This window comes from Podarcis muralis, chromosome 15 (genome assembly GCF_964188315.1).
Source record: "Podarcis muralis chromosome 15, rPodMur119.hap1.1, whole genome shotgun sequence".
Taxonomy (NCBI): Eukaryota; Metazoa; Chordata; class Lepidosauria; order Squamata; family Lacertidae; genus Podarcis; species Podarcis muralis.
Genome location: NC_135669.1, coordinates 12,407,601 through 12,420,510, shown reverse-complemented (window position 1 = coordinate 12,420,510; position 12,910 = coordinate 12,407,601). Strand labels below are relative to the sequence as shown.

General features: G+C 48.2%; 1 protein-coding gene across 7 annotated transcripts in view; it reads right to left on the bottom strand.

The window, feature by feature from the left end:
• Positions 1-218: 218 nt before the first annotated feature.
• Positions 219-12,910, bottom strand: part of ROBO4 (roundabout guidance receptor 4) — a 105,780-nt gene continuing 93,088 nt past the window's right edge. For 4 of the 7 annotated variants that reach the window (XM_028707704.2, XM_077919928.1, XM_028707702.2 and 1 more), the window contains one exon: positions 2,577-4,792. In XM_028707704.2, coding sequence (XP_028563537.2) covers positions 4,626-4,792 — 167 coding nt within the window. In that variant the 3' untranslated portion in view covers positions 2,577-4,625. Of the gene's footprint in view, positions 555-2,576; positions 4,793-12,910 lie in introns of those variants that run through there. The other 3 variants (XM_028707703.2, XM_077919926.1, XM_077919927.1) reach the window with 3 other exon arrangements.

The window sequence follows — 12,910 nt, the reverse complement described above, 5'->3', positions numbered from 1 at the left end:
ATTTCTGTTTTGACCCCACTTATCCTTAGGACATCCCTATTTTCATCAGAGAACTTATGGAGGGTATGGAGTTATGGGACCCCCAAGCCAAGGAGATAAGGAGATACAACCTTTAGAAGACATATGAATTCAGCCCTGTATAGGGACATGTTTTAATGTTTAATGTTTTATTATGTTTTTATATATGTTGGAAACTGCCCAGAGTGGCTGGAGCAACAATAAAGCCGTTGTTGTTGTTGTTGTTGTTGAATAGGGCATCCCAATTTACATCAATAAAATGTTGGAGAGTATGCACTTGTGCCACTTTCGACATCCTTGATCTCAGTCATCATTGCAACAACCCTGTAATGCAGGCCAGTACTGTTATCCCAGTATGACAGGTGAGGAGGCTGAGGCTGAGCAAAACCATATTTGCTAGAGGCCCCCTTCTGAGTCTGTGGCAGAGGTAAGAATTGCTCCAGGGACATTCTCGTTTCCTGCTCAGTCGCTTTGCCTCAACGCTCTCCAAGATCCAGGCTCAACGTGGGCAGCTCAGGGTTTAGCAATATCATTTTCTGCAAGAGAAGCAAGCAGGAGAAACCCTCAGCCATCAATAAGCCAAGAAGATGCTGCAGAAGGGGACCAGTGATGGGCCAAGCAAATGGTGCCCTAATGGTAATTGATGCAGTTGAGTAATTAGGCCAGGCTGCTCACAGAGGCAGAACTTCATGCCCAGCTCTCCCGCCGCTCAGCCAATGTCCCGAAAACACCAAATCCAATTAGCTTGTCTTAAGAAGCAAAAGCTCGGCTCATAAAATTATCATTGCGGCCATAAAATTATCCATCCCTCTTCTCAAACTGAGCACAAGCACTTAACTCCCTGACCCTTTCTTGGCTCACTGAAGGCTGTGGGTCTGACCGGAATACAAAAATACTGAAAGCCCAACCGCCTCTTGGTTTCTGCGTTGAGCTCGGTGAGCGCCAAGACTTGTAGTGAGGTGTCGGGGCAACTGTATGGGTCGAACCTATGAACCCACCTGGTTCGTATTTCCAAATGATGACATGTAAGAACCTAAGTGCTCTGCTGGGCCTCTCTAGGCTGACTTCCTGTGCTCCCACCACAGCCAGCCAGAGGACCTGAGTGCAATAGCCCCATTCTGATCCCCAGCAAGTTATATTTGGAGAGGTTTTATTAATGCTGCTTAATACAAAAGGAGGGTTCCTCCCAACAGTTTAGAATCTTTACTGATATGCAGAAACATATCTGTATGACATATATTACACCAATCCTGTTTGAACGTATTGCACCAATTCTGGCCCGGCTGCGCTGACTGCCAATTAGTTTCCGGGCCCAATTCAAAGTGCTGGTTGTTGTTGTTGTTACAGTCATACCTCATGTTATGGATGCTTCAGGTTACATGTTTTCGGGTTGCGGACTGCAGGAAACCTGGAAGTACCGGAACGGGTTACTTCCGGGTTCCGTCGCTCACGCATGCGCAGAAGCGCTAAATAGCACTTTGGACATATGCAGAAGCACCAAAAGGAACATTTTTGCCTGGTGCCTAAAGGTGTATAATGAAGGCACCAGGCGAACTTCCCTGGGGAGAGCATTCCACAGATGGGGAGCCATTGCAGAGAAGGCCCGTTCTAGTGTTGCCACCCTCCGGAGATCTCAAGGAGGAGGCACATGAAGAAGGGCCTCAGAAGGTGATCTCAGGGTCCTCTTTATATGGAAAGAGGCGGTCCTTGAGGTATTGCGGACCTGAGCCAATGAAGGCTTTATAGGTCAAAACCAGCACCTTCAATTGGGCCTGGAATCTAATTGGTAGCCAGTGCAGTAGGAGCAGGATCATTTTAATATGCTCAAACAGTCCTACCCTAGTGAGCAACCTGGCTGCTGAATTCTGCACTAGCCGAAGTTTCCGAATCATCTTCAGGTGTTGAATGTTCCTCTTCCACCAGGCCTTTGACTGGCTAATATTATACAGCCTTTTAAATGTGTTAAATGTGGGAAGCGAGGTTTATTGTTTTGCTGATTTGTTTTATTTATTTTCATCTTTTTATCCTGTATTTTATTCTGTGAAGCACCCTGAGATCTTATGATGAAGGGCGGTAAATAAATAAAATAAAATAAAATAGTGCATATCCATTTAGTGACATACTAGGTGACATATTTGGTCTCTCTCTTTCTGTATGTCCACACACACACACACATGCAAGAGGCAGAGTTGAAGGACACTTTATAGTCTGGCAGTAGGACTGGGGAGAGGTGTGGCCTGGGGTGAAGTCTAAGGACCAGACAGAGAGCTGCATTTGACCTCTGTACCTGAGGTTTCCAGCACCTGTATGTAGCTTTTTGGTCTCTTTGAGCAGCTACTATGTCTTAAGGTACACTCCTTGCCGAATTCTATCAGTTGGATGGTCTGGGAAATGGACACCCACATCCTCTGGGGATGACTTGCCCTGAACGGGCTTCTCCCCAGCTTTCCCTCACCCCCAACCTGGTCAGTTGTAAATACCTCTTAGGTAAAGGATGTACAGAAGGAAACAACTGGCACATACCTATGGCCTCTTTGAAACATTGTGATGCTATGAAATGGATTGCACCTTTTGGAAATGTTTCAATTTATTTACACAGTAAGGCCCCACACACACACACATGAAAAAGTTAGTAGCTGCGCCACATCAGGCACAATTAGTAGACATTCAAAAGGAAGAAAATGTTTACAGCGACGTAAACAGTTCTCGTGCAAGAAGGTAAAATCAGAGAAAGCAACAAAGGGCTGCCCAAGTTGAAAATGATTACCAAGTTGCTATTTTCTCCACTTTGAAGATTCTTTCTTTCTTTCTTTCTTTCTTTCTTTCTTTCTTTCTTTCTTTCTTTCTTTCTCTAAGAAACCACTGCAGGCTGCATGGGAATGATGGTGGTGGGGACCTCAGTCCAAACTTTAAAAATCCACAGCGTTGGCAATCAAAAGTTAAGTAGGAGATTAGAAGAAGTGCCCCCCTGCCCAGTAGAAATGTCCTTGCAAGTCAGCAACCCAGATGGTGGCAGAGGCTGATGGATCCTGGGAGAGAAGCCAATGAAGAAAAGGCCCAGAGGGTTTTTCTTCATTATCCTGACACTGATCTCCACCTCAGAGGCTCCTGCGATGATCAGACTTCTGAAGAGTTGCCAATATGGCCAGGAGAAGGAGGAGGAGAAGAAAACACTGGTCTGGCTTTGCTCCTCTCCCTTTATAGTCCATTTAATATGCAAGAATCAGCAGGTGAATGTTTTCCTGTTGCAAAGCTAAATACATTCAGCTCAGTGGTGCCATCCGGGTAGGACTTTGGGGCAGATGTCCAGGGATCCATTCAGCTGCAGGAGCGGGAAGGCTCCTAAATGCATCAATCCTAAATGCTGGCTTACCACATTTTGAAGTCAAGTAATATATATTGCTGTCTAAAGAGGGGAGGGGTGTTAAGAACACAGTCTAAAATTATGCAATTGCCCCACTAGATCATCTGCTCAGGACTGCAGATCATCATGGCAGGCTATAGAAGGACCAGTTCAAAAAGTGTAAACTGATATCTTTTTCCCTATCCCCCCCCCAAAAACATACACTAGAACACCAAGGATAAAATGAGAGAAGGTGAATCCCAGGCTTGACTCACTGACATCAGAATCCTGTGCATTTTTACTCAGAAGGAAGTCTCGCTGTGTTCCATGAGGCTTACTCCCACTTAAGTTTGCACAGGGCTGCATGATGCTCAATAGTCCAAACTAGTCTCAAAGCTAAAAAATTGTGAACAGAATACGGGCAGGTTCCTTCTTCCACATATATTACGAACAATGCTATGGTTGAGGTGGGAAGAGGAGGTTACACAGAATCAGGCCACTGATCCCTTGAACTCAGTGCTGTTGTCAGTCCAGGGTTTCAGACAGGGGTTTTTCTCCCCCTGAGAGATGCTGGAACGAGAAGAGACTTTCTGAAATTTTGCAAAGGTCCACGTCATGCAGGCAGAACTGGCTCAAGGACTCCCAAGGAACTTCCATGGAAATTCTCCTTCCCAGAAGGGATTACAAATATACGCTTGGGTTTGTTGACAAAGGCCAAGATTGGTGAAAGTCTACTGGCCAAGAAGAGATGCTGATTAGGGCTAGGGAATGAAGTAGCTGTCAATTTTGGTTCCCTCGGTTCCTCATTTTTTCCAGTCTTAAATTCTGTTCTCCACATTTCTCCAGCGATTTGCAATTCCTTGTGAAAATTCACCGGCATGCAAATTTCTCCACGTTTTAACTAACGTACATTTTTTTTGCAGGCAATTCCACCTAATATAATTCTTCTTGGGGGTATGTTATTTTTGCTAATGTATTCCTTTTCATGCACCCTCTCCCATAATCTAGCCATATTTTGTAAACACTGGTTGGAGAAGTGCGTTGCAAAATCTGGACAAGGGCGGATTTCAAAGGATGTCTGGGTTATGGTCTGTGTATTATTTTGAAAAGTGTGAATTTGATTAATCAATGCAAACTGAATTGAACGTCTCCCCCATCCCTCTCTGATCCTGACAGACCCCTTTCCAAGGAAGTGCAGGAGGGGCCTGCCTTGATCTGTTTCATGCACCTTTGTCCCCACACTCAGATGTGCTCTCCGGCCTTCTCAGCGACCCCCTTTGTTTGGCGTGGCGAGCTTCTCCACAACCGGTTCCTCTCCTCTCTTGGGAATGGCAAAGGATCCTGACCCACAGTCCTGGGTAGCTGTCAGAGGAGCCTTGATGGCCCCAGCTTCTCTGTCTGGATAGCTGCTTGAGTCAGACATGCAGGCACCTGAAAAGAAACAGTCTGTTGCTATTACTGTCCTTTGGGGAAGGGGCAGGGAGGGGCTGTAGCTCAAGCACAAAAAAGGATATTGTTCCAGGCAATACTGACGCACCAGGGCAGGGGCACAGAAGATTTGGGCAAAGCCAGAAGCCGTTGCTTTGACAACCAAGGGAAAAATCCTGTGTGCACATACTGGAGCCGGTCAAAAGCGTGTGCCCGGCAGGCCTCCCTCTGGTGCAAACAAAGGCACTTTTCCTATAGCAGGGCTTTTGCTCAGCATATCCTAGAAGAATCATCTCTTTCCCCCCACATCCCTGAAAAGAAGCAAAATAATAATAATATCCAAACAGTGCAACGAGCAGACGTTGTCCAAATAAAGAGCTTGCTGCCTTTTGGTATAAGCAAGGTTAGAACTGCCCATTTTTATGGGCCTTGCACCTCTGCCTTTAACAACTTATGAAGTTTTTTTCTCCATGTCAGATAAAAAAAAATCTAAAGTGCAGTATGGCTTGTGAGTTGTTAAAAGCATAGGAGCAGGAGCAGCAAAACAGAAAAAGTTGACAACTCAAGGGCTAACTCCACGGAAACAGCTCTTTATTCAAACAACTTCTACTGAGAAGTCTCTGTTTCATTCCTCCTCTGCCTTCTGTGAACCCCAACAAATTTCTGAAGAATCTCAGTAAGAGAGCTATTAGTTTAGGAAACTGACTTAGGCAGAATTGTTTCACCTAGCACCATATTGTCTACACTGACTGGCAGGGCACTCCATAGAGGGATCTGTCCCAGTCCTAACTGGAGATGCCAGAGCTTGAACTGGGACCATCTACATGAAGAGCAAATGCTCTTCAACCAAGCTATGGTCCCTCAACAGAACTCCTTGCCCCATGCAAAACGTCTGCTTCTGCACCTAAGGGGACACTATTTCAACCGGTCCTCTTGGCAGTGAGTGTGGGGCCTGAAGGCTTGCAGGGAGTGGGCTAAGGACAGCCCAGAGAGTGGCAGTTAATGAGGGCAGCTACTAACGTGTCAGCATCTGTTTAAGCATGTGCATGCCAGGGCCCATGGGTGCTAATACTGCATTGTCCAGAGGTTTTCAACTTTTTTGAGCCCACAGCTCCCATGACCAACTACATTCTTTCTGCGGCACCCCTGTGGGGCTCAGGAGCCCAGTTATGTCACCCCTTTCCTGCAGAGCTGGCGGCCTCTCACCCCTTTTTGGACACCCTCCCTTGTGGAGTGTTCCCTCAGCCTCATCTCCTCTCCCTCTCCTTGGGAGTCCTCTGGGCAGCAGCTGCTGCTGCTCCCAGTCTCTGAGCTGTCCCCTCTGCCCCAAGGAGAGCTGCCTCCTCACGCTGCCCCACAGGGGCCTGGAAAGAGGATGCCCCCAGCCTTAGTGGCCCAACGGAGAATGGCCCTAGGTGAACGTGAGGCCAGCACCTTACCTTGGGAGACAGGAGTAGCAGCAGCAGGCACTGCCGGGCCTGCATGTTGGAAAGGCTCCCCTTCAGCACCGGGGACTCAGCTCCCAGGCAGGCCTTGCACACAGCAAGCACAAGAAAGGCCAGCATAGAGCCTGCCTGCCTGCCTGCCTGCCCAACCTCCCACTAGTCTTTCCATTCCAAACAGCAAGGGCTGGTGGACTGGCTGGCTTGACTCCCTCACCCACTTGCCTCAGCTCATGTCAACCAGCACCCCCTGGCCAGCCCCAGAAGCACCATTCTCCGGGAGAGCTTATCACTGTGCAAGCCTTTGGAAGGCAGAGACACAAGAGGGCATCAGAGGGAAGGAAAGAGGGACAGAGGCCAGTGTTGCCCATGGCACCCCTGTCCATCATTCAAGGCACCCCAGGGTGCCACAGCACACTAGTTGAAAGCCACTGGCATTGTCCCTCCAGATGTTGCTGGAGAGTCAGAGGCTGTCCAACCTGGCCTTAATTGGCGGCTGCCTCTGATGAGTGGCTGATCTCCTGCGGTGGTATAGACTGCCAAGAACAAAGGCAGAGCAATATAGCACCCACACTGTCATAAGTACGTATCACTGCAGGTCTCGGCCTTCTTGCCAGAGTACATAGATCACGGTCTGTGACTTAGTTTGTAATATGACAAGTGCTCTCTATTGATGATCCAACTATTCTCCTTCAAGGACGCCAGAGAGGCTCAGTGAACTCTGAATACAATGGCCTGCTGGAAACAAACAAACAAAAACGAGGACAGGACTCCTGCCAGTTATGCAAAAGAGGGAGTTTCTGCAGATGTAGCTTGTCACCTGCTCAACTCCCCTACTTGGCTCAATGATTAAAGGTGCAGGAGGAGTTTCCAACAGACCATGCTAATTAAAGGTACAGCAGATTCCTTTCATAGGGATACAGGAAGCTGCCTTAGACTGAGGCAGACCGGCAGACGAAAGTGACGGACTATATGGAATTGGCTGAGATGACTGGCAGAATCTGGGACCAAGGGGAAGAGTCGGTGGAAGAAGATTGGAAAAAATTTAAAGTATATCTTCAAAAACATTGCAAAATTAAGGACTGTTAGAAAGATGTTGGAAAAAGAAAATTAGGTAGTTTTGGTAGATATGATATAAAAGGATTAAGTAAAAATGAGTTGATGAAATTGACGAAAGAGAGGACGTTAAACTATAATATATTATTAAATTATTTAAATGAAAATAAGGTTGGAAGGATTTGCTGAAAAAACGATTGGAATTAGAATACAAAATTGGGAGGTATGAGGAGGTCAAGGAAACAAGTAAAGGAAGAAAGTTTGTAAAGGTTTAATCTGTTCTTTTTCTATTTTAAGTGAATGTATTTTTATACCTTTTTATATATATTTTCTGTTATTGTTGTATTCTTTTTCTTTGTATTTTTATTGCTTTTTTGTTATAACTTTAAACTTTGAATAAATATTATATATATATATATATATATAAAAATAGACTGAGGCAGACCAATTGGCCTCTCTTGCTCAATGTTGTCTATCCTGGCTGGTTTCAGGCAGATCTCTCTACCAGCCCTACCTGGAGGTGCCAGGGATTGAATTTGGGACCTTCGGGATGCAAGGCAGGTGCTGCAGGACTGAGCTATGAGCCTCATCCGCCTTCCCTCTACAACGCAACTCTTGAAGACGCAGGAACAGCCCTGGCCTGCTCTTTTTTGCACCTCCCTTCTGACCCCCGAATACCTTTGATGGATGCTTGCTGTGATCCACAAGAGGCATCGCTCAGAGCTATCTTGGGGAGTGAGGCTTTCTCCCGTGTGAGGCTCTGATCCAAAGTGGATATGGCAGGGGGGGCAAGGTGCACGGGATACTTCCATCACTAATTGAATCTCTCTTCCTTGCTTGCTGAGGCGCAAAGGTGTGGGAGGCCATCAGTCAGTCAGAGCATTGGAAATCAATAGGTCTTCTCTGTGCCCCCCTGCCCCCACCATGGAGCAGTCGTGGGCTGCAGACACTGGCCCCAATTCACCGCACCTCCGGCAATTTATAAGACACACCCACCCAAAAAGAGAGAAACCACATAGGCAGTTGAATGGGATGGGGGTGTCACCCTATTCCTTCGAAAGCAGGTGGCTTTCAGCAAAATCTGCAAAACAAGCTGCAAATTTGCTGAAGTACAGGAGTTGCAATGGCCCAAATCACCATGTGTGATGCTCTCATGTTGGCCAGCAGAGCAGCATCTCAGATCTGGGTCAGGCAGGGGGACCTCTTGCAATTAACAAAGTCTGTGTATCTTGAGTAGCTGAGGAGGCCAAGGGCATTTTGGCAGGTGTGGCGATTTACCAAGTCACAGCGCTGCCAGGGGTTGAAAAGTTCCCTCCTGTTCTGGCTGTTGAATCTACCCAACTCGTAAGTGCAAAGGAATCTCTTGTGTCAAAAGGCTGGCCAACCCTGGGCAAGAGAATTACGTATGTCCTGTTTGCAATGTACAGACAAGGCAGCTGCAAATCAGGAGAACCATTCTCTTTTTCCTGCTGTTTATTGTCCCCAGCAAACCAGATGACAATGCCCTCCCTATTTAGCTTGAATTTCTTGCTGCCTGACTTCCATCAGCTCAGTTCCAGAAGGTCAGGACTTTTAGGGTGCAAACAACATTATTGAGGGTCCAGAGGGCAAAGTCCACCTCCCCACTCTGTCAACTTGACTTGACGGATTGGGATCGCCTTAGATGAACAATTCCCAGTCGGAAGTCAAGCCTCTGGCACAACCAAGCAGAACACAGAAAATTTATGAACTGTGCCAGCAGCAGTGCTCTGAATGAGTGCTGGGGGGGGGGGGAGCCACCATTTACATTTCCCACCATCCTCTCAATGTAAGATTGCTCTAGGATAGGGTTGGAGACATGGGTGGGGGGCCTCCAGGTTTTGCCCTCCAGATGTTGTCAGCCTCCAAATCCCATCAGCTCCAAGCACCACAGCCAGTGGTCAGGGATGATGGGAGTAGGTTACCGGGACCCTGCAGCTGTCCAACAATGCCACATCTGGATGCTGGGCCTGCTCCCAGGCTAGCCAGATGCAAAAGGGGAAAGGACATCTGTAGCTTTGGTACAGCGGTGGGGAGCAATTTTGGCCCAGTTGGCCAGATCTTTATCTCCTGCCATCCCAAAGGCCAATGTCGACAGGTGTGGGGGACAACCCACCTGTCACTCATCTGATGTCATAATGATGTCAGGTGATTGACAGGTGGGTTGATCCACCCACCTGTTAAAATTGGCCTGTGTGGGTGGGGGGAAGATAGTGACCCAGGAGGATTAATCTCCCTGCGCATCAGCTGGTGCATAGGGATTTCAAGCTGGCTTTTTGCAGGGTAAAGGTAAAGGACCCCTGACAGTTAAGTCCAGTCACAGACGGCACTGGGGTTGCAGTGCTCATCTCGCTTTACAGGCCAAGGGAGCTGGCGTTTGTCTGCTTCCGCAGACAGTTTTTCCGGGTCATGTGGCCAGCATGACTAAGCCGCTTCTGGCGAAGCCAGAGCAGTGCATGGAAAGACCGTTTACCTTCCCGCCAGAGTGGTACCTATTTATCTACTTGCACTGGTGTGCTTTCGAACTGCTAGGTTGGCAGGAGCTGGGACTGAGCAATGGGAGCTCACCCCGTCGTGGGGATTCAAACCGCTGACCTTCTGATTAGCAAACCCAAGAGGCTCAATGGTTTCAACCACAGTGCAGGGATCACCCCCCAATTCATTGTTGTTGTTGGCACCTGTCTGTCTCAAGAGACAATGGAGGGGATGAAGCCAAACCGCTGCATTAGCAACACCAAAGTGACCTCCCTGGGGTTGCATGTCGGATCTCGTCTTCAGTTTTCCTTTTTCTGTGAACCGTCCCTTGGAGCTCTCCGGGCCCCATCCTGTTATTTGGCTCTGCCCAATGACCCACCCTTGCATCGCAGTGTTCACCTTCTGTTGTCAGATATTTCGGTTTTTAAGCCTTTGTGCTTTTTTATGTTTGTACATATTTTATGGGCTAATAGCCGTAAATAAATGAATGAGAAAAAAAAAATGACCTCCCTGGGAAGCAAGCATGCACAGAAAGTATGGCGGTCCTGGCCTGCCCAGATGATGAGACCTCCCTCTCAGCCTCACTGATGTGGTCCAAAGGAAAGCAGAGCATTACATTGGGCACCAGCTTGGCTGCAGGTGTTGCTGCAATTTATTCGATCCAGCTGTATTTCTACCTTCCCCATACCTGTAGTCACTTGTGATATCAGCTGTAAGGCAGGTAAGCATGGGTTCTGGAAAACATCCCTTGCAGGAGGACAGAGGTGTCCCCCCCCCCTGCTTTGGTGGCTGTGTACGAGAGGGTCACCTTGGGAGGTGCAGCTTGTCATGCAAGCAGCATCTAGTGAAATATATTCTTCAATGCAACTGTTAAATAACAATTGGACACACAGCTGTGAGGCATTTGCGAGCTTTTTTGCGGAGAAGGTCCTGTTGCTCCGCCATGACCTCCCCGCCAATTTCGATACAATAAAGGAACTGGAGGCCCCTCGACTGTCCTCGGGTCCAGTATTGGACCACTTTGACCGGATATCCCCAGCCGATGTGGACAGACTCCTCCGAGCTGGAAAGCCCACCACTTGTCCTCTCGACCCGTGCCCGTCCTGGCTGATTAGAGCGTGTCCAGACGAGGTGCGGGCCCCCCTGGGGGATATCATCAATTTGTCCCTTGGCACCGGGACATTCCCAGGGGAACTGAAGGAGGCAGTGGTGCGCCCGCTTTTAAAGAAAACATCATTAGATCCCTTAGATCTATCCAATTACCGCCCGGTTTCGAATCTTCCATTCCTGGGTAAGGTGATTGAGAGAGCGGTTGCGGAACAGCTTGGTAGGTTTCTGGATGAAACATCGGCTCTGGATCCATTCCAGTCCGGCTTCCGCGCTGGTCATGGGACCGAGACGGCTCTGGTCGCCTTAACAGATGATCTCCGTAGGCAGCTGGATCAAGGCGGGTCGGGGCTGCTGATTCTTCTAGACCTGTCAGCAGCCTTCGACATGGTCGATCACGAACTCCTGGACCACCGCCTTGCCGACGTGGGGATCCAGGGCACAGCCCTTCAATGGCTGCGCTCGTTTCTCTCTGGTCGGGGACAGAGGGTGGCGCTTGGGGGGGAATTGTCATCCCGCCACTCCTTGGTGTGTGGAGTGCCTCAGGGTGCGATTCTCTCCCCGATGCTTTTTAACATCTTTATGCGCCCCCTTGCCCAGCTTGTCCGGAGTTTTGGGCTGGGCTGCCATCAGTATGCTGATGACACCCAACTCTATCTGTTGATGGATGGCCATCCTGACTCGGCCCCAGACACACTGATCAGATGCTTGGAAGCTGTGGCTGGATGGTTACGTGGGAGCCGGTTGAAGTTAAATCCTTCGAAGACAGAGGTCCTCTGGCTGGGACGGGACGATATGAGATTGAGGGGGCAACTCCCTTCTCTTGCGGGGGTGCAATTAGTGCCAGCACCGTCCGTTAAGAGTTTGGGTGTAATCTTCGATACCTCCCTCTCCATGGAGGCGCAGATTGCAGCTATAACAAAGGCGGCATTTTTTCATCTCCGCCAAGCTAAGCAGTTGGCTCCTTACCTCTCTCGCCCTGACCTAGCCACTGTGATCCACGCGACGGTCACCTCCGGACTGGATTATTGTAACTCGCTCTACGTGGGGCTGCCCCTGAGACTGACCCAGAAACTCCAGCGGGTGCAGAATGCCGCAGCAAGACTCCTTACGGGGTCTTCGCTGCGAGATCACATTCATCCGGTGCTATACCAGCTGCACTGGCTCCCGGTGGAGTACAGGATCAGGTTTAAGGTGCTGGTTTTAACCTTTAAAGCCCTATACGGCCTAGGACCCTCGTACCTACGGGACCGCCTCTCCTGGTATGCCCCACAGAGGAACTTACGGTCTTCAAATAAAAACATCTTGAAGGTCCCAGGCCACAGAGAGGTTAGGCTGGCCTCAACTAGAGCCAGAGCTTTTTCGACTGCGGCTCCAACCTGGTGGAATGCCCTGTCGCAAGAGACAAGGGCCCTGCAGGACTTGACATCTTTTCGCAGGGCCTGTAAGACAGAGCTGTTCCACCAGGCCTTTGGTCAGGGCGCAGCCTGACTCCCTCCTTTGGCAATCTCTACAAAGCTTTAGTCTATGGTTGCCATCAATTTGTATTTTAATTAATTTTTAGAATGTATTTATAATGTTGTACTGTTTTAGTGTTGTTAGCCGCCCTGAGCCCGGCTTCGGCTGGGGAGGGCGGGATATAAATAAAATTTATTATTATTATTATTATTATTATTAAAGGTGCAGAGAGCCCGGTCCTCTTTTGCCCCTGGATCCCACATCTGCTCCACATGCAGGTATTAAGAACATGACAAAAAACACTTTTTATCATATGTGGTGGGAATGTAAAAAAGTGGAAAAACTTCTGGGGAATGATATATAATGAGATGAAAAAGATGTTGAAATATACATTTATTAAGAAACCAGAGGCATTTTTACTTGGCATTGTAGGAGATGATATTAATAGACATGATTGTAAGTTGTTTTTATATGCAATGACAGCAGCAAGAATGGAAGCAAGAAGAACTACCGACGAAAGAAGAATGGAGGATGAAGTTGATGGACTATGCAGAATTAGATAAAT